The sequence below is a fragment of the Gossypium raimondii genome, chromosome 11 (assembly GCF_025698545.1).
Source record: "Gossypium raimondii isolate GPD5lz chromosome 11, ASM2569854v1, whole genome shotgun sequence".
Lineage (NCBI taxonomy): Eukaryota > Viridiplantae > Streptophyta > Magnoliopsida > Malvales > Malvaceae > Gossypium > Gossypium raimondii.
Window position 1 is genome coordinate 7,349,733 of NC_068575.1, and position 27,094 is coordinate 7,376,826.

A 27,094-nucleotide genomic window follows, 5' to 3' on the forward strand; every position below is an offset into this window, starting at 1 on the left:
ACAAGGGTTGATATTTAGTAAGAGCCTTGTGCTACTTAAATTTGAAAGATTGAAACATGTGATTATGGTTTGCTGCGTGGAATTTTTCAATACTTTGGGCATTTAATGCCTTAATTCAGTGATCGTTAAAAACTATGGTATTGATACAAGATAGAATGTATCGTCATTTGCTATGAGGTATCGATATTTTGGAGAGGGTATCGATACTCAGGCAATTTCTTATTTAATTTTTTAAAACATCGAACCTCGAAGCAGTTTCAATACTAGATAAGGTATAGATACTTTTTTAAAGGTATCGATACTTTATAATTTTCCTCAAATTTTCTTGAACATTGAAGCTCAATTTGGCACCAATATCATGGAAAGGGTATCGATACTTTTGATTTTTCCTTAATATTCCTGAACATCGAAACTCAAATCGGTATCGGTACCAAACAAAGGTATTGATACCTTATATAAGGTATCAATACTTTAATCCTTGGGAGCATTAATTTTAACATTTGATAAATATTTGAAAATTTTGTTAATCAATTTGAACAAGTTCCAAAAAATTTGTAAGTGCTTGAAATATTAAATTTAAAATTTTATCTCTTACAAATATTTTAAAACAAATTTTTACTTTGAAATTTATCGAATTTTATTTCAAAATATTATATTTGTTATATAAAAATTTTATCAAATTAAAACTTAACTTAACAATCTCTCCTTTTATATAACAACTCGCCAAAAATCAATTTCAATTAAAGGCTCAATTTTGTTTTTGGAAAATAGTCACAAAATTGTAGAAATGAATTACCAACCATTTTACCTTTTCTCCTCCTTTTAAAGCTTAAAGAGAGAAAATAGTTAATCCAAAAATATAAAGCAATGAAGAACAAAGAATTAACATTGAGCTCCAAAGTATCTCAAAATAGGAAGTTAATATTTAAGTGTAACAAACATAGAAATAGGAAATGAAAAACAATGTAAAATTTCCAATTAAACCATAAAAATAAATAATATGCAAGATGAGTCCTAGCTATCTTGAAGTGGCTGCGGTGGAAGAAATTGAGACATAAGATAAACTATGTGTTCTTCCATTGTAGTCATCCTAGCATCTAAGCCACTAACTACATCTCGTAATGAACCAATGTCATCTCGCAATGACCTAATTGCGCTTAGGATAGCTGAAGTCCCGGCCAAAAACTAACACCATGGCCAATTCACCCCTAATCGGTGGGCCCCACCTAATCCCTCTTTATTCCATCGTTTGATTCAATGTATTGCTAATACGCGTGTAATACATTACTTTTCTAATCGGTGAAAACCACCGATTTCTAATCCCTCTCTTTTACCCAGATTAGCTGCCGCTTCAGTTTACCCTCCTGTTTTACCCTCCCCCGATCCCCTTTGTTTCTCTTATGTTCCTTCTAGCTTCAACCGATTTGCTCCCTTATTTCTTTTCTGCCGATTTGCTCCCAGTTTATTTTCTTTTCTTTTCTGTCGATTTGCTCCCTCTGTTTCTGCCGATTTGCTCCCTCTGTCCCTCTGCCCATAATACTCTCCAGCAATATACACACCGACGCACAAGGAAAGCACTGTTGGTAAGCCTTTGTTTCTCCTACCCTGAACTTTTCTCCAGAAACAATCACTTTTATCCTGTTTTTCGTTTCCTTCATGTAAAGCAGTTTCCTTCATGTTTTTTTTGGTTTTCGTCAGTGATGGGATGTTCTAGTTCGAAGTTAGATGATCTGCCGGCAGTTGCTCTATGTCGGGAACGATGTAGTTTCTTGGATGAAGCGATTCAACAACGTTTTCCTACATGGGAACGTTCTTTTGGGTCCAAACTAAATGTATGTGTAAATGGGAGGTTAGAAAGCTGAATTTCACTTTCTTTTCATAATTGCAAGCTTTTGGAAATTATCTCCTCTTTGTAGTCTAAAGAACTAATGCTTTCTTTATATTGGGAAAAGAATAGTGTATTGAACTTCCGACCTCATTTGTGTTTATCAGATGTGGGGCAATTTCAGTGACTATGTATAACTTTGGTTCTCCTAGAGTTGGTAATGTAAGATTTGCGTAAGTATATAATGAGGTAATAGAATATTTTCTCCGCTTCCTTTTACTTATGACCATTTCTCCTCGACATTTATTGAAGTTGGAAAAGTTATTCGTCAAGCCATATTATCTTATCCTTTTTTTCATTTATAAAACATTTTCCCAAAGAGTTGTTTTAATCATTTCTTTCCAAATGATAGCCTCTTGGAAATTTTGGCACTCGTCCGCTTGGTGCTTGAATTGAAATTCTTGCTTCGATGCATGGGAAAATGCACATATTGAAATTTCTAATATCACCGCTCAATTGATCATGTTGTTTACATATATATTTTATCTAGAAGTTCGACACATCATTGGTTAAGGTTTATGCAATTGAATACATACCTTTGCGTAAAGTTAAAGATAGTGGAGAATTGTTAACCACGAGACATTATACCTACAATCCCTCGCTTGATGGGTTATTGTCATGTGGCTCAAATTTGCTTATCTTGTCATTGGGGAACTAAAAGATGCTTTGGTGAGTTTTTGTTTTTTATAATTTGAACCCCCATGGTGCGTCATTATATGCAAGTGTTGGTTATTGGTTATAAATTATATGGACAGGATAAATGACATGAGAGTGAAGTTGTGATTAGACTTTTAATTTTGATCGCTTGATTTGCCCTCGCCATCTCTCTTGCTTTGCTGTTGTTGCTGATTTATTTTGAAAATAGCAATCGACCAAGCAGAAAATCTGTTTTTCCAATAATATTTGAATATGGTTTGAAGTAGACATCCATATCGTGTCACCTGTTTAAAATTCTTAAATTCACTGAATCGAACTACTTAATATGTTGGTTGAGAAAATGTAATCTTTGTTGGCTGTTATATTTCATCTTCATAGTTTGATTCCTTTTTGTTTTTATAAGTAGCTTGATCAAACCAAATTCGGTTTACTAGTTTTTCATTTATTATTCCTTGTATTATTTTTGTTCATCTTCACAAATTCTTTATATGGAATGCTTTGTTTATTACCCTTTTAACGCGAATAATTGATCATTGCTCATGATAGTTTATGCATGCATCTGGTTATAATTTTAACATACTTTTTTTCAGGAAAATATGGAGCTTTGGAAAGATGGTTATCAGGGTGATGTTATCGGGGAGTACACACCAGATGTTCTTGTCACTGAATTTGTATGTTTCTTGTTGTCTAATCTTTTCTTTTTTTCTTACTTTTTTCCAACTTGGAAAGCGTTGTCAAGTCCTAAAATCATTACTTTTGGGAGGGTTTTACCTAAATACTATCCTTGGCCCCTAGGATTAGCCTCAGACCGTAAAATGAATGAGTATACATGTGGTTATACCAAGAAAAGAAAACCTCGATATTTCCACGTATCATCAGACGCTAATTATGTCAGTTATTGTAGTGTAATCTCATTTGCATATGTTTGAAGGCCTAGTCTAGGGACTAGGGAGTATTCATTTTCTTGGTAATTTGATTAGAAGTGAGTTAGCATAGGCTGCAGCATTAGTATTTTGTAGGATGTGCCATGTTGCCCTTGAAGACCAAAGGAATTACTTTTTGCACGTTCATGTCCCATTGTCTTGTTTCAGTTCATTATTTTGGTCCTAAACTTCTTGTAGTTGGAATTTGTCAATGGAAGCGACCATGTTTTTGTAGTCAGTATTCCTTTCTTCCATTGATGAAGCTTAAGCTCAACATTTTGCTTGACTTGTTGTTAATTTAAGTCTCATTGGTTTGAAGTGCAATAGTGTAATGAGTTTCGCTATCGCCTTGTTAGTGTCTTTTGTTTTTTCTCGCATGTAAGCGATTCAATCACTGTCTTTGATACAAGTTGAAGCCGAGTTTAGCTTTGTTGGTTCATACAAATACCTTTACAAGATGGTGTCCAATATAAATCAATGAAATACTTTTCATATGATACATAATGAAATTTTATTGCAAAGAATGGTTTACCGGTGTTGAAGGGTGATGATTTGAAGCAACCTAAGGTAGTAAGCACCCGAGGTGAAGGCCGAACTTCAATAAGCTAAGAAAAGAGGCCACTTTGTTATTATTATGCTTTGTTAACTACTTTGTTTATGTTCATCAATTGCCAAGCTTCCAAAAAACCAGACTGTAGATAGACTTTCAAGACTCTATGAATTTGATATAATTTATGGATACAAATTAGTGCTACAAGTTCACAGTTTGGCAAAATCTTAATTTTAATTTTGGTTCAAATTCCGACTTTCAAAGTCCAACAACGATGACCAAACCACGACTTAGTTATGAAATAATGACGACTCAAATGAGAAGTTATTTAGACAGAATAAGTTAATTATTGAGACTGGATTAAGACTAACCATTATATAATACTCCAAGGAATTGACAGGAAAAGAAAAGAAAAGAAAGAATACTGTATGTTTTATTTGTCAATTATTTCCAACATGTTAGTTGGTATTCTATATAAAATACATACCAAGTCGACATCATCCATGTGAGTTAATCCCCATCAAATAGTGTTGATTTGAATGTCTTTCCAACATACATTTTGACAAGAAATTATATTTTATAGTATAATTTATTATGATTTTAGTAAATTCATATAATAATATTGATTATTAAGAATTTTATTAAATTATATATTTTAATTAAAATATATTTAATAATAATTATGTTAATTTATATTTTATAGTATCATATATTATGATTTGAGTAAATTCATATAAGAATATTGATTATTAAGAATTTTATTAAATTATATATTTTAATTGTAATATATTTAATAATAATTATGTTTAAATATGATTAAATTATTTATTATTGATATTAATAATCTTATTAAAATTTAAATAACAATAACAATAATCATTTACCAAAACAAATTTATGGTAAGGGTATTCTAGTCATTTTAGTTTTTTCCATTATGCTATTACACCTCTATTCCATTCAACCAAATACAAGATTACTATTACGCCTCTATTCCATTACATTCAACCAAACAATTGATTTGCTATTACGCCTCTATTCCATTACGCCTCTAATCCATTACGCCTCTATTCCAATACAGCGAACCAAACGTGCCCTTAGGTGTCTTGTGGGGGTGTTGGCGTGGGAGGTGGAACTGGATCACCTCCTTCAACATCGTCATCTTTATCATCATGGGGTTCGACTTGAGCAGCCTTTACCCATGTGCCGAAATGAGGATCCTTCTTGTACCCAATATGTTGAAGTGAACCAACACCAAGAGTTTGAGTCATCAATAAAGTGGTTCAAATCTCTCTATATGTATTTTTTTTAAAATAAAAAGATTAAAATACCCTCGACTAATATAACTTATTTTAATTACAAATGAAAATTTTTATAATTCTCCTAACCGAGTTGGTGCTCGATTGACTCGTAACACCAACTCAGTCAAGAACTTCAATAATAATATAGATACAAATTATGTGAGTGAAAAAGTTTGTGTCATATTAATATGTACAAAAAAAAATTAAATAAAGTATTAGTTAGAGTGGTGAAGGTAACGTTTTATTAATGCATGTTCGAAGGGTTCAAATATTATCACATATAAGATTTTTAATGGTTTTTTTTTATTAAAAACATGAAAAAGACAAAAAGTATCCTCATAATAATATAACTTATTGGGTAAACTACTTAGTTGGTCACTCAATTATTATGACGCTTTCATTTTGGTCACCTAAAAAAATCATTGCAATTTTGTTACTCAACTTTTAGGGTGCTTTCATTTTAGTCACTCAAGTGTTAAATCGTTAACAACATCACCCAACTTCTAGTTTGCTTTCATTTTGGTCATAAAAAAAATACTTTTTTTGAAGTCTTGATCCGGGTAAATGAAATTTTAAAGATTAAAATGAAAAAGTGATAAAACCTAAAATAATGCATTAAATTTTTTTTTAAATTGTACTTGTTTATGTCATTGCGAAATTTCTAATTTTTTTTTCAATATTGCAAATTTAAATTTTCAAAACAACAAAATCAATTAAATAAATTGTTGAATATTTTTCTCCTTTAATAATGTCAACTAATTTGTTATTATAATATTGAAATTAATAAAATTAATTAATTTAATATCCTTTTAAAATTTAAAATTTTATTTTATGTTTTCGTATTATTCTTAACAAAATCAACTCAAATAACTCATTTAATAATTTTATAAAACTTCATTTTTTAATTTATAATTACGAATCTTCTATACCAAAAATAAATGTAAAGAAAAATAGAAATTAATTTAATGAAAATTTAATAATAATAATAATAATAATAATAATAAAGAAACTAAAGGTAAGATGTAAGCTTAAGATTGAAATTTAAAGTTTTGGGGTTGGAATTCGTAACGTGAGATGATGGGTTTGCATCAAGTAATCCTTACGTGATTCTTTTTATATTTTTATATTTTTAAAATATATAATTTTGGAATTTTTATAATTATTTTGAATTTTGAAAATTCAACTCGATCCAAACTCGAAACTCGAATTTCTTAATTGTTGACTTAAATAATTCGATTCAATTAACTCGAAATTGATTTTTTTCTAAATAGAATTAAGTTTTACTCACCTTTATTTAAATTTTAAATTTTAAATGTATATCACCTACAATAAAAGGATTTAAGGTTATTTGGCACATTTATTTTTACTTTTTACTGTTTAAGTGGACTGATTAAATTTTTTTTAACATGTAATCTAACTACCATAATTTTACTTTTTAATTTTATTAATATTTTTCATTTACTTTTAAATGAGTTGAATTAATAATATTTATTTAAATTTATTTACACATAACTTAAATCATTTAGAAAAGGTTTCATATTTTTTTCTCTATTAGATCTTATGTAATTATCAATAAAATTATTATCTTAAAAAATTTACTTATGTCTTATATCATTTGAAAAATCAACACCAAAAACTTATCTTTTTTCTTCAAACCATTTACTTGTTACAGAGGATCGTTGTGAAGAATGTGGAGTGAAAATCTATGGTACTGCCTTCACTTGTTATTCGTGCAAGGTTTGGAAGCACATTTCATGTGCGGATAAACTGAATCGTGATCTGCCTCTTGAGATTACTCACCCCCTCCACTTGCAACACCGACTTCAACTACAATGAGATTATTCTGAGGATTTCATTTGTGATAAATGTTTGTATATATCTACTGGTTATATATAGATACGAATGTTCTTCATGTGATTTCAATCTTGATCTCAAATGTGCTTCTTCGGTCAGTGGTCAGCTGCCTAAAGATTAAGAGCCATTGGATCTAAAGATGGAAAGAAAAAGACAATCTTCCACCACAGCCACGGTCACGTGCTGAGCTTCTTCAAATATAGGAAGGTAGGCAAAGAAGACGATGTTTGTTTTTGGTGTGAAAAACATCCACTGCCATCAGAAGTGTGCTATGGTTGTACAGAATGTACGTTCTATCTCCATCAGGTGTGCAGTGATAAGAGACCCAGGACACTTTCTCATTCTCTTCATCCTAAGCACCCTCGTCGCTTAACCTTTGCCATTAATATTGATAAATGCAATGTTTGTTCAGAGAACCGTGATTATAGTGGCCCTGTGTATGTGTGCGAGATGTGCAGCTTCAGCCTTGATTTTCACTGCGCTAAACTCTCGCCTTCCCTAAAACTTGACTGCCACCATCACCTTCTCACTTTTTTCAAATATTTTTAATAAGGAAGGTGAGGAAGGGCAAGATTCATATTGCAAAGCATGTGGCAAGCATTGTGATCGTGCTAGCGTTTATCGCTGTGTGCAATGCCATTTTAGTCTCCATTTAAAATGTGTTGTACCATCTTCAGCTACACGTAAATATCACAAACATTCACTTACGACCGAATTGATTAAAGATCCTGTGTATTATTGTCAAAGTTGTACATTCATAGCTCATATTCAATGTATACTTGATCAGGTAATAGTCCTTTTTCACCCTTCAATTTAACTTTCGCAATTAAAGAGAAATTTTATTTTTAATATTTATTGATGTCTTTGATTTTCTTTTTAATATTTTTTGCTTTTTTTTCTTTTAAATTTCTTTGTAAAAAAGGTAAAATAAAAGTTAATAGTAAAAATATGAACTAAATTTATTTGGTTTATAGGATAAAGTTACATCGGGAAAGGTCCCATCCTCGTCTCCCCCACCCATGGAAAACAAAGCTTTGTTTGTGGAGCAGAATGAAGGGACTAATGTCATCCGCACTCTGATTTGCATCAATGAGATTGATATGTTACAATAATTTTTCTCAGTAAAAATTGATGATTTTATTAATAAGAAAAAGGCATCAATTTTTATGTAATTAAAAAACGTAAACAAAGAACCTATGTGATTGCTTGATGATGAATGGCAAGTGTAACCCAACTTTTTATGGATTTAAGAAATATAAATATATATATATATAAGCCTTAGGAAATGAATTTGGTCATTCTCTGATTATTTTTTCTTTTTATTTCTTTGTAAATGTGCAGAGTTTGTTTCGACTTATCATCCATCGTCACCAGATGTATGTAGTAAATGAAGAGTTAAAAGGAGAAAATTATTGCAGGGGTTGTCGTCTGGTACTTAATGGTTCAACCTACTTCTGCAAGACATGTCCTGGTCTTTACCTACATGAAAAATGTGCTAAATTGTCATATGAGAGACAACACCCTTTTCATTCTAGCCATCCTCTTAACCTTTACACTTCAACTTTTGGGGATCTTCCCTCCTTTTCATTCTAGACATGCTTGTTTCTTTAATTTTTGTTTCTCATACTTATTTATTTTTATTGATTGGTTCTACTTGTGACTTGATTGAGCATTGGGTTGTTCTTATCGTGTTCCACTCCCTGACTACAGTTGGAAATTTTGGTTGCCAATGTCTGGTCTGATAATAGTAGTTTGCAGCTTCAAGCAACGACTCGGTTTACGGAATTGCTTTCAATTTGTGAGGAAATTATTTTTTAATAAACTTTATTTAAATAGTGATATCTTTTGCCATTTATCACAGAATGTAGAGCACCTATTGAGGAAGTGATTCAAGCTGGAGTGGTTCCTCGCTTTGTTGAGTTACTTGATTCCCTAAGTGATTCTGTTCGTGAGCAGGTATGCATATGAAATGACACTTAGCAAAAGTTGGTATGGAATATTTTATCATCTTATGTATTCTTTTTTTTTTTTTTTTTGAAATTCAGGCTGTCCTGGCATTGGGAAATATTACTGGTGATTCTCTTAGATGTCGTGATCTTGTCCTTGGCCATGGTGCTTTGCTTCCTTTGTTGGCTCTGTTCAATAAGCCTGTTTCAATTTCTACGCTGAGAAATGCTACATGGACGCTGTCAAAGTTTTGTGAGGCCCCTTTTGATCAGGTTTGACCCTAAGTCCCTTGGAAGCTATTGTTGGTTTAATAAATTTTTTAATGTAGAATGTTTTTTTCCTTGCTAAATCATAAATATATTAAAAGCTAAAAAGCAAGTGCAGTAACAATTTACAAGTCTAAACCAAAACAGAGCAAGCCACAAACACTCAAACAACATAAACACCCTCGTAATCAATTAAATTGATTTTTTTCTTGCTATTTATCCTTTATTTACTGTTTAGGCTAAGCTTGTACTCCCTACATTAGCCCGTCTTATTCATTCAAATGATGATGAAGAAGTGTTGACTGATGCATGTTGGGCACTCTCATATCTTTCTGATGGCACAAATGACAAAATTCAAGCTGTTACTGAAGCAGGTGTATGTGGGCGTCTGGTGAAACTTTTGATGTGAGCTAGACTATTTTCTTGTCTGTTGACTCAGAAATCTATTCTATTTCTGAGCTACTTTGGTTGGTTTCCTGACCCAAATCATAAATTTTTGGGCTTTCACAGACACCCATCACCTTCAGTGATAACTCCTGCTCTTTATATGGTTAGAAATATTGTTAGTGGAGATGATGTGCAAACTCAGGTATTAGACACCCTGTTTAATTAGTTTTTCCCTTTTAAATATTTATCTTATGCCATTGATCATATCTCCTTTTTTTTGTTAATAATTAATTTCCTCACTAAAGCCACATTTGTACCCCTTCCTCGTAAAATGGACTAAAGATTATATTGTTTTCTTATATTATTTTTATCATTTATGGACAAACCTTGTTGCTACACAGTGTGTTATGAGTCATCAGGCATTGCCATGCCTTGTAAACCTTTTGACAAATAACTATGAAAAGAGAATCAAGAATGTTGCTTGTTGGACAATCTCAAATATCACAGCTGGAAATGAGGAGCAGATACAGGTATTAATTTCGAATCTAAGGTTTTATCCACGTTGATTTGTACAATGAAACAGTGGGTAATGGTATGGATTTTACAGGTTGTCATTGAACCTAATATTATTACACCTTGGGTCCATTTGCTTCAAAATGCTGAATTTGATATTAAGAAACAAGCTGCGTGGGGGGTGGGCCATAAAAAATGCAACATCTGGTGGGACTCATGATCAGATCAAGTATGAAAACAGTTTCCTAGTAAGGGAATGATAAACTACCTCATCTGGGCATGTCATATTTCAGGTTCCTTGTAAGTCAAGGTTGCATCAAGCCATTGTGTGATCTTCTCAGCTGTCCCGATCCAGAGGTTGTTACAGTTTGCTTACAAGGGCTTGAAAACATTCTCAAGGTAGGAGAAGTTGATAAAAAATATGGGCACTACGGGAGGAGTGAATCTCTATGCACAAATGAGCGATGATGTATGCATGAACTTAGTTGGCCACAAGGCAAGGAAGATGAAAATCAAGAGTGAGTGGCTTTAGAGCAATTACATCATTGGTTCCAATTTCTATCCTCTATGATAACATTCCGCAATAAAAACCAAATTTATTTTGGTGAATCCAAGAGGGATATTCCCTAAACTATCATTCTCAATTAAAGTGTATCATTTATCTCTTCAAAATTCTGAACTCTTTTTTTTTTTGTACTTATTTATGACCATTTGCTCCATTAATTCTAAGGTCATTATATTTATTTTCATTCTGTAAGGGTTTAGTCAGGATCTTATTCTCCATTAATCGTTTCACTTATAATTATTTCTTGAAAATTTCCTCCATCTCCATGTAGCTGGTCAGCATCTGCTCCGTTTTCAATGCATAATCTGTGGTACTCTTAACTTGAACATCAACTTCAACACTCCTTAGCTTATTTTTCTTTCTCTTCTGCAAACCTTAGCAGCTCTTCCTTGCCACCTCCCACATTGCATTAACATAACTTTTTTGTTGAAAACAATATCTTAGAATAACTTATCCTAATTTGTAATTGCTTTCGTACCAAAATTATTTAAATTTACTTGATTCTCGTACAATTTGCTTAATTCAACCTGGCATCCACTTGCACACTATCCGGTAATATAAAACAAAGTGTATAAATTTATGGTTTAATTATGAGTTTCCATCCCTCAATTTTTTAAAGATTAAGAAGTTAGTCCCTCTACTTTAATTGATTGGAATTTGGTCAAAACTGAGAAATTAGTCCCATTATCAATAAACACATGATCTTTTAAACCACTGTTTTTTGCTAATTTCTTTTGTAAATAACTTGTTGAGTTACTGATTGTTGCTAATCTTTTTGTATATAAATTATTGAATTGTCGATTAACAGGTTAATGATTTAATGGTAAGGTTTAACAATCTTATTCAATTGGACTAATTTCTCAATTTTTTGTAAAGTACAAGGACTAGATTTTGATATATTAAGGTAAAGAAACTAGCTTTTCAATTTTTTGTAAAATAAAAGTATGAAATTTAGAATTAGACCATAAATCTATAAACTAACAACCAACTACATGATGTCATAATTCAAATTTTAGGTAAGGATCTACATCATATAGTACAAGGTTTTATTTGTTCTGTTCAATACAATGAGGTGATACTTGCTTTCGTTGAGAGTCGAACTCAAGACCTCCCGCTTACTAAACGGGTGCTCTAACCAACTGAGCTACGAAAGCTGTTGGCTACCTGAAATTCAACAAAACTTGATATTCTAAATTAATTTAACCAAATGACAATGCTCATATCATCAAATGCCAGGCTTATCGTACCAAATTCTAAGCGGAAAATTAGGTAGAATGCCAATGTCTCATCTATTATAAGTTATAACAAAAAATGGATTTTTATATCATCTTCTTTGTCAAATACAAGTGAATCAACTCCGCATATGGCAACCAACTATAAAACTCCCATGGACCCTCAAACAATTCATTTTCTTCCTCCAATCAAAAGAATGCAGCTCTTAGCTTTAAGGAAAAAAATTCATCATAAGCTCTCTATACATATTTTGGAGTATCTTTTCCCTATACTTGAAACTCTAGTCAAACAACCTCCTTTCCCTCACTTCCCCCTCCTTTTTCTCCAAAACCTTTAAATATATATATAAAGAGAAAAGAAAATCGGTAACTTCAACTTTTTAAAGTGGGATGTGTATGGAGAAATTCAAATTTCCGACATTCGTATGCCGGCCATGGTAATTGTTGACTCTGGACATGTCAAGTAATCAGCTCACACCACGGGTCAAAACAAAAATGGTCATGAAAAGCCACGCTTGCATATCAAAAGATTATCTCCTTGAGGATTAAGAGGACTAGCATGACAAAGCACATAATAACAAGCACTGTAGCACACATCACCATTCCTCCTTGTTTCTGTGTTCTCTCCGCCTGCAAAGTCCAATCCGTACAAGAATGAGAAGGAGTCGCACAAAACATCTTAACTTAGATTGATATTTGGACAAAGAGAACACACCTTCTGTAGCTGTTTGAGGCCTTCTTCAACCGTAGTTGCAACATTCTGAATGTTGTAGTCTATTCGATCGACAATAGTGCCCTGTTTGAAGAGAGAACTGCATTTAGTGACACTGAAAATGTTCAAACTGATTTACCCAAGGCTGATGGAATCCTACCTGATCAATCACAAGAACTGACAGATCCTTCATAATCTGAGCAAGCTCATTTACCGACTCCACAATCTACAAAACGAATTTTGAAATATATATATATGGTTAGTTTGGGATAGCTATGAAAGCAGCTCAGATAAGAAAAATACTGTGAGTAATGCATTACTTGCCTGTTGGATCTCCCTTTCCCTCTCAACTGTATATACCTCACTTTGTTTTAGCCTTGCCATCTGATGCTCACTAAATATCTACATAACTGTCAATGATTAGAATCTGACACCTAACTGCAATCAGATACATTGCAGCCTAATATGCTATTTTTTCAGCACCCTAAACTCATCTTTACTGAACTGAGTTAGGATTGATCATATAATGGAAACATTAAGAGGAGATGGTTTAAAGAAATACCATATCATCCAAGTCATCATCTTCTTCTTTAGGTCTATTTCCATTTAGATTCATCTCTAGATCAGCTGCGTCCTGACCATAGACAAGAAATCAATAATTTAATAACACTGAAAACATCAAGCAGTAAGTTTGAATTGTTTGACCATTTAGCATGCAAAATGCAATGTAGTATGATAACATGTTGCATTGCCAAGAAGAAAGTTTCTTTCATTACCTCCATTTGCTGCCTGAGGCACTTCAAATAAGTTGATTGTTTCTTCCGGAGCTCCATGGAAAGGTTCTGAAGGTCAGTGGCAAGTTGACGCTGCCAAAAAGGAGAAAACCATGAAAATAACAAAATAAAAACAAAAATACAATCCAGGGTAGCACATCATTTGAGGGAATAACAACTGAGATAAAATGTCAGAGCAGAAGGAGAATCAAAGAATAACACCGGATGTCAGACATTGATATAGAAAGGAAGCATGCAATAGAAAAATTATGAGAACTCTTGTTGCCTCAACAACAAAGGTGATATAGGGAAGGAGCACTTGTCACCGTATCATGCGATAGAAAATTTATGAGAACTCTTGGAGCCTCTCCAAAACCTGCTGCTTGTAAAATTAGGCCAACAGGCAATAGACAAATCACTAAGCAACAAGAAAGAATAAACATACAAAATGAACAAGTGACAGACGAATGCTTGCCTAAATGATTTCTTAACCTGAACTTAGAGTTTCACAAGTGAATCTGATAGCAACCAAGTCTCACCTGAACATTTTTCCTGACATTTGAATCCTCAGAAGGTCCAGCTGCAGAGAGCTTCTGTAATAATTTTTTCTCTGATTTCTTCAACAGATTAGTTATCTCAGTAGTAAGAGCCTCAATATTTTGTTGATCTTCTTTACCATCACCAAACGAAGGCATTAAAGCCTTTGCATGAGCCTTGGCTAACTCGTTCATTTTAACCCTTGCACGTTGCACATTTGATGCTATTTCTTCAGAGACATCTACCCAAGCTGGTGGTAGACCAACGGTAGCTGCACCCTTACTGCAAAAAGGTAGGCAACCCTTTATTGTCCCACTAAGAATTTATGACCATTCAAACAAAGTAACATATGAATTCACAAATAATTGAAAGAGAAGATGAACTTCAGAAGAAACCGCAGTTGTAATCTATATCTACTCTCCCTATTTGCAAAGCTCTGATCTTTCATTGTATTTGTTTTGCATAAACCTCCCAGTAAGCTCCTCCTCCGTAGCTCTTTCAAAATCATTTAAAATATCTCACGAGTCACACCTAAATATTTCTCATAACAATTATTCACTGATCATCGAAAAAAATTAAATCAAATTATTCGAACCGGTTTTTTTTTGCCAATTCCTCAAAAAATAGTGACCTTTTATAAAAATTGAACACTTTGTTAACCTTTTACTTAGCCTAAACTCCATAATTCAATTTAGAAAAACAAAATTAGAAAAGAAGACAAAATCCACTAGTATTAAGCTATCTAATTTACATTTGAATAAGTTCACGCAAAATTAAAAGATGTTTACACTTCTATTTTTTTTTTTTATCTTGATCTTGAATCCGCCATCTTATTTCAACAAATTAACAGGAGAAATGAATGTGATCAATAATAATAGTTAGAAATACAAAATTACCTTGAGTTTCCAGGATCCTCGGAACTTAGAGCAGTATAAGACCGATTTGAATGGAGAAACGAAGTACTAGCCATCTCTACCGCGGGTGCTCCGCCAGAGCTCGTCTTCAACGGTGCCTTCGCTGCAGCTGACGAGCTCGTCGGAGCTCTAACACCCTTCAACGCATCCCTATATTTATTAAATAACAGCGTCCGGTTCCTCGTCGCCATAACTCTAAAAGCAAAGCAGATAATTTATCTAAACAAAACTTGAATCTAAACAAAGATTCAGATTTAGAATTTAGAGATCTAAAAATGACGTAATTCTCATGGCGGAGCAAAAATGAGGCGCGGCCACGTGACCGGAGACCGGTGGTTGGCCGTTAAGGAGACGGTTGAACAACGGCCGAGGCACGTGCCGGCGAAGCTGAGGATGGTTTTTAAAGGAAACTCAAACCCCCAAATATAAAAAATTATAAAAGAAGAAATGATACGGTGCGCGTGGAATGTTTTTAAACTTTGATTTATTACTGAAATTAATCACTTTTTTAGTTTAATGTCTAATTAGCTCGGTTCGGTTGTAGGGCCGGGGCCCACTTAATGACCCGACCCAGACAAGCTCATTAATCACCTAATTTTTTTAGGTTAATTCACAAAACATCCTCAAACTATGGTCAAGATTTTAAACTAGTTCTCAAACTTCAATATATTATAATTGAGTACTAAAAGTATCATTATTGTCGACCTAATCACTAGTTACTACATTGGCCATTAAATGCGAACTTAAGTTTGACTTAGAGCTTATATAAAATAGATATGTATATTTATGGCATGTTAAAATAGTATTCATAATCTTTAACATATCATATTTGACCTGTCTATTCGGTACATACAATCTTTATAATTTGCTCTACTTCAAATCCGAACTGGTATTTAACCCTAAGTTGACAACTTTCTTAACGGACATACTAGATTGATACAATGCTAATATTTTGAGACTCAATTAAAAATGTCTCGTCAGAATTGAATAAGACTGATTGGTTAAACCAAAAACCGGTGCTCCTGAATTTCAACATTTGGCCTATTGGTCAAGGGTGTTCATCACATCCCCAAAATTGTGAGATCGATCCGCAGGTTGTGCTTGCGTAGTTGTTTAAGTCGGTGCGTGAGTTCAAGATTCTCTTGTATTAAAAAAAATAATGCTCCGACAATTCAACTAGTAGCATAAAATCGAAAATAGACAAATTATTTTAAATCAATAAATATCACGGAACTGAAACTTAAAAAATATTATTAAAAAAATGTTTGAACTAGTTTTATACGTTTTGGTTATTCTATTTTATTTTACCCTTATTCATTGCACACAAATGGTTAGGGTTGAATCAATCGATTGGACCATAATTAATGGGTGTAGTGATTCGGATAGAGATGTTACACTAAATTTTAAATGAATCGCTCGAAATTATCATTGAACCGAAAACCCAAATTGATTTGAATCAGTTTCTTTATTTTTTGGCCAAATTTATTTGCTAAGACCATAAATTTTAGCCTAATATGATGAAACTCAACGTAAAATAAAACCCAAAAATAAAAACGTGGGACAAGTAACTAAATAAAAGTTAAATATAGATTGAAATTATTATTTATTTGTATTTATAAATTTTTAGAATTTCTTTTATTTTTCTATTTTTAAAATTTTTAGGCGATTGAATCAATTAGTCTAACTAATGAAACAATTAAATAAAAATTAATATTAACATCAACTCGATTGGGGTTTTAATTTGTGGTTATAAAACGAGGGTTTATATCATTATCTGTATTTGTTGATTTTTTCTAAAATTTTAAAAATCATAATTTTATTAATTTTATTTCACCCACTATTAAACCGATTGAATGAAAATGATGATGAAGTTATTTTAACAATTGGTTCAATTTTTAGAACCATTTAGTATTGGAAAATATAGACATCATTTATATAATAATTATTAATATATATTATTATTTATTGTTACAAAATATCATCTGAATTAAGAGTGATCTAATTTGATTAAAATTTATTGAGTTTTAGTTATTAAATAAAGTATGAGCCAAATATGCGTAGATAATCTAGTAATTAATTTCTAATGGATGGATGGTGATTAGAAATTAGTGTTTATATATTATGTCTATACTTCCCAAATTACAGATTCGTAACTTTTCTAATATTCTATTTTTTCTAAGTTAGTCTTTGAATTAGACAATTGTTCTCATATTGATGCTTAAACTTTTTATTGTTTAAGTTAATCTCTAAACTTGACAATTGTTCTCACATTTGAACTTAGATATTTTTTGTCTAAACTTTTTACCAAGGAAATATTAGAGATTTAGACCAAAAAAATATCAGGCCATAAAAGTAAGAATAATCGCCAATTTCAGGGACTAACTTGAAAAAAAATAAGGCCGAATGTTGAAAATTTTACCAAATCTAGCCACCAAAAAGTGCATTAACCCTTAAAATATTACTATAAAAACGCCGAGACATCCGTTTCCATCTTCCACGAAATTCACTTCTGAAGAGGTGAAAAAGCAGCTCACTTTCTCCTTCATCAAACCCCAAAAACCTAGCTTTGCCTCCTTTATAATTTCTTGGATTTTGGTGAACTTTACGAATCCAAGATCAGAGTATAAAGGATTCGAGTTTTAACCCAGAATTAAGTACTTCTGTTCTTTTTGATCTTTGGGTTGAAATTGTCTACACAAAGAGGGTGATTTAGAAATGGATGCTGATCCATGGACTCTTTGTCTTTCTTCAACTGCTAGGAGATATCAATCAGCTCTTCAGTCACGATCTGGTAGGCCTTAAAATCTTCTTCTCTTTCTCTTTTTTTTTTTAAAAAAAAAAGTGGGTTTAAATATTTGCTCTTTGTGTGTTTGGGACTTGGAAATTCATTAAGAAAATATAGATTTTTACTAGATCCTTTTGGCCTTCTAAAAAAGTTGATATAATGTTTGGATGTGGCCTGAAATTCAGATATGTTTATGGGGTTTGAAGAAATGGATGGAGAAGACGATATAAGAGAGGAGTTTCCATGCCCTTTTTGTTCAGAGTACTTCGATATCGTGGGCTTGTGCTGTCACATTGATGATGAACATCCTGTGGAGGCTAACAATGGGGTATTCTCAATTCCTTTTTGTTTTTTTAATTTGTTATAAGCAAGTATATAATGGATTTTTATTTTGACATTATTGTTCTGATTGATCAGTGCTTCTAATTAAGAATGGTTCTATGCTTAATTAACTAGCTTAAGCTTTGGATTATTATCAGTCGGCAAATAGTAGATTGATCTTCTGTATGTAAGTTGATCGTAAAGGAGTTTTGCAGTTATTCTTTTTAGGTTATTCTGTTGCCTGGTGCGTGAGCCCCTTTTACTCTAATTGGGAAGGTGTTTATTGAATCTAAACTGTGTCTGTGATTGACTGTTTCTGTTTGCAGGTATGTCCTGTCTGCGCAATGAGGGTGGGAGTAGATATGGTTGCGCATATAACGCAACAACATGGACATATATTCAAGGTATCATCGCGTATTAAGTTACTATTGTTTTTTTATGAATTATCTTTGGGATTCATAGTTAAATTGTTTAACACCTTTGTTCCTTGTATTGTTTTCTTAACGACTGGGTATATACAGCGTAAGCGGAGATCACGTAGAAGTGGATCTCATTCAACGCTTTCTCTTCTGAGGAAAGAGCTGCGAGACGGAAACCTGCGGTCCCTCTTCGGGGGTTCTTCTTGTATAGCGCCCTCATCGAACTCTGCACCTGATCCGTTGCTGTCTTCGTTTATTTTGCCTATCGTTGATGATTCTGTTAGTGTGCAGCCTCGGTTATCTAGCGAAACCAACACAGCTACGAAAAGTTCAGATGTGAATAAGTCAGAGAGGTAAGTTGTGGCATGTTTAAAATCTGATTGTTCTCTCTGTCCCCCAGTTGCTTGATGCCTATATTTTGAACGTGCACAGGCTTCTATCTGGTTATGCACTTGAAATTCTGCACAAACTAATAAATCATTGTCATAAGGGCATGCAAATGTTATTTTATTTGGGCCTTTTTGTTTCTCAGTGAGAAGTTATCTATCAAAGCTATTCTTTGAGAAGATGGTACTAATCGAGCATATGTTTAAATTGTTCACATGCAATGTCTTTGTTTCATTAGGTTAACATGCAAATCTTCATTATGCCACCCAAGAGTTAGAACAAGATGTTCAGCACCATGTCATTGACTTGGGGGATTCAACCCTTAAAATTATACTTGTTAAAAGCAAAACCAAGAAGAGTCACTAATACATCTTTATTCAAGGACTCCCAGCTCTTGCACTGTCTTTATTTTCTAACATTTTTCTCTCTTCAACAAGTGGTTGGCTAGTCATTAGGTGGGGATAGTTGAGACTTATGCTATCCTTTGAAAAAGGAGATTAAGACCTTCGTTTACTAATTTAGAATTCTCATCTGGGACCAGTACAGCAACCTTATTACAAGGAAACCTAGCTTTTCTTTTTTAATGGGATCTTTAGGCTTTTATCTGCTTTCTCATTCTGGTATTTGGCTTTGATAGCAGAAATGTGCAGTCATCTCCTCTTTCAGTCAAGGATCAGGAAGAGAAGGCAAAAAGATGTGAATTTGTTAAAGGGCTGCTGTTATCCACAATTCTTGATGATGTTTTATGATAACCTTAAAGGATGGTTGCTGCAAGCGGGCTGTTCACAGCGAAGAGGCCTACGGCATGGGTCTTCGCCTACCGTATGGGTTGCTGCGCTGTTTGTAGTGAATATGTTTGATGTATTAAGCAAAAGTGCTAAATAAGGTAGGAATGAGTGTAATATATATGTGGCATGTGTGGACTTTTTAGTTATTAGGCCTGATCAGGTTTCCACTTCATCCTTTTCATTTCAGGTCACGACAATATTAAAAATAATAAATAATAAATTTATTCCCTGAATGGTGCGTTGCTTTCAAGTTTAGACATGTGGATGAGCCCCTAGCTTGAAATGGCGTGAGCCAACATAGCTTTATGTACCCTTTTTACCAAAAAGTGGTACCACGATAACTCTTTAAAGAGGTCTTGATTTGTCATTAGCTGTTTTCATAAAACATTAAAAAACTATAATATATATTTTCATTATATTCTAAAAACACGTCTGATCCTTTTTTAAAAATGTATATAAGACAAAAAAGAAAATACTAGTTTTGAGGAAATGGAGAAACGAGTTTTTTAATCAATTAGCAAGTTGTGAAAGTAGCAGAATGAAAAGGGGGGGGGGGGAAGCATATCATGTGAAGAGCACTCAAAATCTGCAACTTAAGAAAAGCTGTCAGGTTTCCACTTTAGCAAGGAAAAGAGATCTGAATGAATGGCCCTACCCTTCAACCTAGGCAGTCAGATTAGTTAAAACAGGGAACAAAGCAAACCTAATAACTGAAACAACTGTCAGAAACGAATTTCTTACAAATCAATGAAACATTTAAGGGAAACAGCAAAGGGAGATCTTTAACTCCCTGCTGCATCCAGATTGGTACAGAAACATGTTTTCTCATTATTATCCTACACATTGCAAACCCTTTTTCCTTTTCCAATAGTAAGATCCAACAAGATTTGAAACATGAGTACTAGAGAATGTTTCCTTCACATATATTAAGAAAAACATCAAACAAATTAAGCATACACGTAACCAACGCACTCCCAAGTTCATGCTACATAGACAAGATACAAAATGGTCTTCTCTTACATCATGCAAGATCATTGTCAAAAGCATGATATAATGCATTCGTCCAAGAGTCAAGCTCACTTCATTTTTTTTTGCCTATAATCGCATTTCAAGTAATCAAATACCATTACAACATTTATGTTCTGGTATCTAACAGGTATATCATTCTATGTCCAAATAAAAATAGTATACAGAAATAGTCCATCGAAGTTATACCTTTCCCATTGCAATCAGTGAACAAAAATAGTTCATCGAAGTTTTATATCTTCAGACACCGTTGGGCCTAAATTGTTGTGCATAAATGGCTCTCTGAGCTGGTTATCAAACTGTAGCACGACCGTCTTACTTCCTAACACAAACTAGATGCAAAGATACATGATCCACACGACAAGGAGGAGACAAAGGGGGGGGGGGGAACTTGACCACTAAATGCATTCAGCATGCAGTACAGAAAATCTTGACTTTGCCCGTTTAAACAATATATTATGATGATCAAATAAGAAAAAGAGCACTTTTTGGGCTCAATGTCAGTGAATTGTAAGTATAAATCATGTGAAAAAATGTTTTTTTTTTCTTTTAAATTTGCTTCTAAAGACCTAAAGGTACGAAGAAAGATACATTAACTATACCAAAGATCTAAAGACCTAAACTCAACCACTGTCGGGATCTTGTATCCATGATCCTCTTCACTACATCTTTTACAAAAGAATCGAAACAAGTTAAACAACAACCTTTCATTAAGCTCGCCTGTCCAGCTGCCACTCTTTCAATGTGCACACAATTTGATGACGGAGGCACAATGTGAACCTCGCTCCTCCTATGCTCAAGCCCACAAGCAGCCAATAAGGTATGCATGGAACTAGTTGCTATGTCCTTGAAAGTACCGTTGTCTGCATATGCATATAGAAGGCTTTGAAAAGTCTCCAAAAACACAAGATAGAACTCAATTAATCACTAAGTAAAAATCATCCACAAACAATTATTATTAAAGAAAAAAACTAACTTAAAAGACCACCGACACGGTAATTTTTTATGCATAAAGGTTGTGCTCTTTAGAAATGTGAAAATATCCCCCACATAAAGTCGATTGAAGATGGGGCTTCACTTACCTAAATCAATACCGTTGGAAAAGGCTTTTAAATGGCTTCCAACCATTGCCTGCAATTGTTCCTTGGCCATCAAAATATTATCGTCATCTCTAACAGAAAAAGGCAAATCACAACCATCGGGCCTAATGTTTGATCCATTGCTGCAATGACGGAGTTGCTCATTTGAACTAATACCAGCAAGTTCAGGCCATAACGTCAAATTGACAGATGTACCGAACGAAGTGGTAGTTGAATCTTGAACTGCTTGCCTTCTCAAGTGGCTCAACCTTGAAGAAAGGAAGTCCCTACCTTGCAGTGAAGAAGAGGGATTGTCCTGTAACCTCTCCGCAAACAGTGTTTGAGGCTGAGTTCCCGCATCTTGTGTCCTAGCTTGTTGAACCATTGGTTCCCTACTTTGATCAATGTGAGAATTAACAAGATCAATGCCCATATTGGCAGCTGATATTCCTTCAGTCCTACCAACCATAAGATTCATCCTATTGATCGAACGGAGATTTTGAATCTGGCGGTGTAACCACCGCCTACCTGTCAGAGTTGGCGCTCCAACTCCAGATACTGGGGAACCAGCGGTAACATCTACAACAGGAAATCTAGGAGATGAAAGACCCACAAAACTGGGAGTTAAAGGTACACGAGGTGAAGGCACCCCAATGGACTCTAAACTTTCTCCTACATTTACAACGGGTGAGAATCTATTGTACAAATTGTTTACTGTCCTTTGGTCAGGCAAAGAATCTTGGACTTGGGAACTAGAGGAACCAAGAGCTACGGGCCTGCAACCATCGCAGTACCAATTATCTTCAGGCACTTCCCTCCCTAGACCAACACAATAGGTGTGTGCCGATGAATCACAAATATCACACAGTAACATCAGTTCATCATCCCCACCTTGGTGGCATTCAGAGCAAAAAACATTCTCATATGGGTCCAGATAGCTTCTAAGTTCTTCCTCAGATGGTTGGTAGACCTGCATACAACAAACATGCAATTTCAAACCACAAATAAGAAACAACCCAAAGAAATGATGAAATTATCATGAGAAGTATAACATACCTGATCACGCTTGGGTACTTGAATCACCACATCTCTCAAATCAACTCCTGCTGTTGACCTAGCAGGCTTAGTGATTGTTTCAAACCTTTGCTTGCACAATGGGCAACGAGATTCCACTTTTGACCACTCCATAATGCAGGTGAAACAAAAATAATGACTGCAACAGTTCAATGTGCCCCTAAATCTTCGCTTATCTTCCTCAGAGAGACAAATGCCACAAACTGGTTTTATTACTTCAGCCTTTTTCTCTTCGACCTTCTCCTTACCCTTTCTTCCTGGAGGTTTCTTGTGCTTGCCCAACTCCTCAACCTCCTGAATTCTCTTTGAGGATGATGAACTCCTCAAACTGGTTTTCAAACTTCCACACAATCGGTTGGCTTCTTTCACTTGCTCTCTCTGTTCCTCTGAGATGGTATACTCATAATCAGATGACCCAGACAAGACAAAATCTGAATCGGATGGTACAACATATGCCTTGTTTCTCCGTCCTCCGTTTAGTCTGCTCTTTTTTCTCACAACTGGAATGATGTCTACAAAATCACAATCATCATCATCATCTTCTTCAACCCTCTTTTTCCTGTTCAACCGGCGTTTCTTCCTTCCCCCTTTTCTTGAAGGCTTATTAGAAACAGCAGATTTCTTCCTATTTTTCCTAGGTTTAGAAGGACCTCTTTTCCGCAACCCTGGCTTACGAACTTTCATATTGTTTTTCTTCATTTTCATAGTCAGTTCCTCTTCCTCATCCAAACAATCTTCTTCGTCTAGAGTGAATTCATCATCGTCGTCATCTTCCTCCTCCTCTTCATCATCATCATCGTCATCTTCTTCTTCTTCCTCCACCTCATAATCTTCATCTTCCTCCTCTTCATCCAATACAATTTTCCGCCTTCGTGGTTTTCTCTCCACAATCGTCCTCTTCCTTGTTGTAGACATTCGTTTAGCTTTCGACCTAACAGCCTTTCTCACCACTTCCTCTTCCTCCTCCTCATCAAGAAAACTCCCGAAACCCTCTTCCGATGCACATTCATCTAAGGAAAAACAATACTTTTCCACATCATCCTCAGATTCTTCATTTCCCTCCTCCGAAACCACATAATCTTCATCTGAACCATCCGAATCATCATCCTTTGGTCTAACCCTTTTCTTAAAGTTGCTTCTTTGAGCAACCTTCCCTCCCCTTACCATCTATCCTTGCACCCCAAAACAAACAAAGAAGAAAACACCCAACTATTAATCCCTAATCAACCAAATAACTATCAATCTTCTTTGATTCACAACTAAACACCAAAATCATGAAATGGGAAATGAATTCAAAGATTCCACAATCCTTTGTTTCTTCCTTAAGCTTTAGGCAAATCAAATACGAACCTTTAAAGGGAGAAAAAATTTACCATTTTTCCCTAATATCCATCATCCCGGATCTGTATTACCATATAAAACTTTAGAAAACAAAGAAAACCCAGATCATAAAAAAGGAAAATTAGTAAACCATACATTGAAAAAATTCATCAGACTTCACCAAAAACCAGACCCCAAAAATAAATTTACCGTTACCTTTTCTTAAAGTTTTAATTTTTTTTTCTCAATTGAAAAATAAAAAGGACAATATTTCAACCATTCAAATCAGGATTCCTTGAGCATAAAATAAAAGAAAATCCAACCAAAATTTACAAAATGAAAGCATCCATAAATATCTAAATATCTACATATCTTTTTTTTTCTTTCATTAAAATCAAACCAAAAAGGGGAAAAAAAACAAAGAGAGAGAAAATTATTACCTGGGAGGAGGAAGACAGAACTGAAAAACAAAGGGAAAAAATGTGTTGTTTTTCTTGCAATGTCTGGAAATTTGTTTTTCAGCTGTAGCTTTTTCTTTGCTGTTTGTATATATAAAACCGATTAATTTTTGTTTTTACGTGCTATTTTTTCTTTTTTGAGATATATATATATATATATACATTCTTGCTGTATTAATATTAAAATGGAAATAAGAAGTTTTTTAAAAAAAAAATAAGAAAACGTTGATCAATAATTATGGGCTACGCAACTTCCCGGCCTCATCGCAGATTGAAAGTACGAAACTACCCTTGGTCTCTGTGGAGCAGTTTAACTGTAATTTTGACTTCGGGTTTTGATTCAGTAAACACCCAAATTGGGCACTAACGGTATTTTCTTTTAATTGTTTTTTATCTTACAAATTATGTAAAAATAAAAATAGAAATTAATTTGATTTTATTAATATTTCTTTTTGGTCATTTTATTATATCAATTTTAATACCACAACTTAATTTTATAGACAAAATAATTTGAATCATACAAGTTTTACATATTAAAATCCCAGAATATTCTTAATTTTTGTACATATATTAGCATGAGATTAAGTTTTATTATTTTATTCATATACTAAGGGACGACAATAACTTTCTAATCATTTCCTTGATTTGATTATATATATTTAATATTTTAATTATTGAATTTATTAATATAATTATATTTATCATGTATGTAAATTTTCGACTGATTCGATATTTTTATCATATCGATCTAAAATACTCTATATATTAATATATTCAACGGTTAAAACTTTTACATATAAAACAAATGATTCAAAATTTTAAATTTACATCAAACTTAATATACATGATTTACTGAATAAATCATAAAATATAATGATTGAATTATTACAATATTAATCATATAAATAGTTACGTAACGTGTATATAAGTATAAAGGTTTTAGTATAACTTTAATTAGTTTATTCTTTTAATTTATTAAAATGTTTTTAGTTGGAATTAAAAAGATGGCATAGAATTTGATAAAAAATAATAATGAGGATTGAGGAAGATAAAATAAAATATAGAAGCATTTCTTAAAATGGAATCCTTCTTTTCCATTTGTATATAACAATACTTTGTAGGTCGAAGCTTCAAACTGAGAGATGTATGAAAAATTTTTAAATAAAATTAAGACATCGTCGCATGTCATTAATAAATAAATAAATAAAAGAAAAGAAAAGAAAAATATGTCACTTTTAATAACCCTGTGGAGTTAAAAGGACTTTTATAAAATAATAATATTTACTATTATTGGCATATATTTATGTTAGAAATAGTTCATAAAATAAATTTACACGTGTTTATAATTTGATCAAATTTTTAATATGCTATACATCTTATTTAAATTGATATTTAATGTCTAACTTAACATCTAAGTTGATAAAACGCATGTCCGATATAATATTATTACTTTGAGAACTTAATTAAAACGTTTTGAAGTTAGGGATCAATTTAGAATCTTGACTATAGTTCGAATCTTTGGTAAAATTAAGGTCAAGTTCTGCTATTAGTTATTATATTATAAGTAAGTTGTAGATTGAATTCATATACTTTTGAATTTTTAATTATAGTTTTGACCCAAATAATAGTATTTAAATATACAAGTCAAGTTCCGTTATTAGTTTTGTACTAGATGTAAGTTTTAGATTTAGTTTTGTTCTCATATATGATCATTTTTGTTTTTGTATTTTTTAATTTTAAAATTTCAAGATTGACTCAATTGATAGTCGTTAAATCTATTAACTAAAATAACATTATATTTTTTTTAGTATTGTGTGAAAATAGTAAGTTAAATGACAGTACGCATGTAATAATATATTTGCCGTGTGATTTTTTTAAAATATAGATGTTGATACAAGTATCAACAAGGGAGGAGACAATGAGGAGAAAGTGGTAGTGCCAAGAAAGACCGATTCACCTCAATAGACGGTGAGTTGGAGAAAGAAGATAACTAAGGAGGAAGATATGAGAACAAAGGAGGCATAGTGCTAGTCTATGCTTAAGGTTGCTAAAAGGCTAAAAGATCAATCTCTCTTTCATCTTTGTACAGGATATTTATAGGGAAAGAAGTCTCGTGCTTAGTGAGGTCACAGCATCGACAAATACGGGACATGATGGTCGTGTTGTCGGTCAGGTGACAAGGTCGTTGTATGTGGGTTGTTGTGGAGTGCACTGTGGCTCTGACACAATATGAGGTTGTTATGTCTAATAGTCTTTTAGTAGTCCATATGAAGATGAATGCATTGTTGCTAAAAGTAAGTGGCATGGTGGATGAGATGCCCGAGTGGCTAATCACCCATGTGAGACCGTTTGAATGTTCTTCATGTAGAGAATAAGACAAGTGATGCAAGGTAGAGAGCAAGCGGAAGGTCATTCATGGATGTT

At 33.3% G+C, this 27,094-nt stretch overlaps 4 protein-coding genes and 1 non-coding gene across 9 annotated transcripts; 2 read left to right on the plus strand and 3 right to left on the minus strand.

Moving 5' to 3' along the window:
* Nucleotides 1–7,018: 7,018 nt before the first annotated feature.
* On the plus strand, nucleotides 7,019–11,029 carry LOC105801267 (importin subunit alpha-like). Its single transcript, XM_052623558.1, has 12 exons — nucleotides 7,019–7,050; nucleotides 7,210–7,261; nucleotides 7,474–7,608; nucleotides 8,509–8,598; nucleotides 8,878–8,965; nucleotides 9,008–9,123; nucleotides 9,213–9,386; nucleotides 9,619–9,785; nucleotides 9,891–9,969; nucleotides 10,169–10,297; nucleotides 10,375–10,487; nucleotides 10,574–11,029. Exons 1-12 carry the CDS (start codon nucleotides 7,019–7,021, stop codon nucleotides 10,746–10,748), a joined length of 1,350 nt encoding a protein of 449 aa, XP_052479518.1. The 3' UTR covers nucleotides 10,749–11,029.
* An 896-nt stretch (nucleotides 11,030–11,925) lies between these two features.
* Nucleotides 11,926–11,999, minus strand: TRNAT-AGU (transfer RNA threonine (anticodon AGU)). Its single transcript has one exon. It is a non-coding gene; the product is annotated as a tRNA-Thr (tRNA).
* A 138-nt stretch (nucleotides 12,000–12,137) lies between these two features.
* On the minus strand, nucleotides 12,138–15,460 carry LOC105761095 (syntaxin-43). The gene is made up of 8 exons (XM_012578784.2): nucleotides 14,996–15,460; nucleotides 14,102–14,381; nucleotides 13,566–13,655; nucleotides 13,352–13,423; nucleotides 13,114–13,191; nucleotides 12,950–13,015; nucleotides 12,793–12,873; nucleotides 12,138–12,707 (listed from the first exon to the last, which is right to left on the minus strand). The coding sequence occupies exons 1-8, from the start codon at nucleotides 15,202–15,204 to the stop codon at nucleotides 12,600–12,602; spliced, it is 984 nt and encodes a 327-aa protein (XP_012434238.1). The 5' UTR covers nucleotides 15,205–15,460; the 3' UTR covers nucleotides 12,138–12,599.
* A 2,042-nt stretch (nucleotides 15,461–17,502) lies between these two features.
* LOC105761094 (protein DEHYDRATION-INDUCED 19 homolog 3) lies at nucleotides 17,503–19,946 on the plus strand. Its single transcript, XM_012578783.2, has 5 exons — nucleotides 17,503–17,804; nucleotides 17,984–18,126; nucleotides 18,446–18,523; nucleotides 18,641–18,891; nucleotides 19,566–19,946. Exons 1-5 carry the CDS (start codon nucleotides 17,729–17,731, stop codon nucleotides 19,672–19,674), a joined length of 657 nt encoding a protein of 218 aa, XP_012434237.1. The 5' UTR covers nucleotides 17,503–17,728; the 3' UTR covers nucleotides 19,675–19,946.
* Nucleotides 19,947–20,612: 666 nt separating this feature from the next.
* LOC105761092 (uncharacterized) lies at nucleotides 20,613–24,810 on the minus strand. 5 transcript variants are annotated; one of them, XM_052624398.1, is made up of 5 exons: nucleotides 24,653–24,810; nucleotides 24,243–24,295; nucleotides 22,875–24,059; nucleotides 21,822–22,788; nucleotides 20,613–21,602 (listed from the first exon to the last, which is right to left on the minus strand). In XM_052624398.1, exons 3-5 carry the CDS (start codon nucleotides 24,057–24,059, stop codon nucleotides 21,349–21,351), a joined length of 2,406 nt encoding a protein of 801 aa, XP_052480358.1. In that variant the 5' UTR covers nucleotides 24,243–24,295; nucleotides 24,653–24,810; the 3' UTR covers nucleotides 20,613–21,348. The 5 variants fall into 5 exon arrangements, with proteins under 5 accessions (XP_052480358.1, XP_012434234.1, XP_012434233.1 ...); XM_012578780.2 differs by lacking the exon at nucleotides 24,243–24,295 and having other exon boundaries at nucleotides 24,653–24,796; XM_012578779.2 differs by having other exon boundaries at nucleotides 22,875–24,313; nucleotides 24,653–24,789.
* Between the last annotated feature and the right edge of the window lie 2,284 nt (nucleotides 24,811–27,094).

Excerpts from the sequence above, each read along its gene's own strand:
- LOC105761094 (XM_012578783.2), top strand. The coding sequence starts at position 17,729 with ATGGATGCTGATCCATGGACTCTTTGTCTTTCTTCAACTGCTAGGAGA. Across the intron at positions 17,805-17,983 it reads AGCTCTTCAGTCACGATCTG|ATATGTTTATGGGGTTTGAA; the intron begins GTAGGCCTTAAA and ends CCTGAAATTCAG. Across the intron at positions 18,892-19,565 it reads GATGTGAATAAGTCAGAGAG|AAATGTGCAGTCATCTCCTC; the intron begins GTAAGTTGTGGC and ends CTTTGATAGCAG.
- LOC105761092 (XM_052624398.1), bottom strand. The coding sequence starts at position 24,059 with ATGGTAAGGGGAGGGAAGGTTGCTCAAAGAAGCAACTTTAAGAAAAGG. Across the intron at positions 22,789-22,874 it reads AAGTACCCAAGCGTGATCAG|GTCTACCAACCATCTGAGGA; the intron begins GTATGTTATACT and ends TGTTGTATGCAG. Across the intron at positions 21,603-21,821 it reads TTCCAACGGTATTGATTTAG|ACAACGGTACTTTCAAGGAC; the intron begins GTAAGTGAAGCC and ends ATGCATATGCAG.
- LOC105761095 (XM_012578784.2), bottom strand. The coding sequence starts at position 15,204 with ATGGCGACGAGGAACCGGACGCTGTTATTTAATAAATATAGGGATGCG. Across the intron at positions 13,424-13,565 it reads GCCTCAGGCAGCAAATGGAG|GACGCAGCTGATCTAGAGAT; the intron begins GTAATGAAAGAA and ends GTCTATGGTCAG. Across the intron at positions 13,016-13,113 it reads GGGAAAGGGAGATCCAACAG|ATTGTGGAGTCGGTAAATGA; the intron begins GCAAGTAATGCA and ends TTCGTTTTGTAG.
- LOC105801267 (XM_052623558.1), top strand. The coding sequence starts at position 7,019 with ATGGTACTGCCTTCACTTGTTATTCGTGCAAG. Across the intron at positions 9,387-9,618 it reads GTGAGGCCCCTTTTGATCAG|GCTAAGCTTGTACTCCCTAC; the intron begins GTTTGACCCTAA and ends TTTACTGTTTAG. Across the intron at positions 10,298-10,374 it reads GAAATGAGGAGCAGATACAG|GTTGTCATTGAACCTAATAT; the intron begins GTATTAATTTCG and ends TGGATTTTACAG.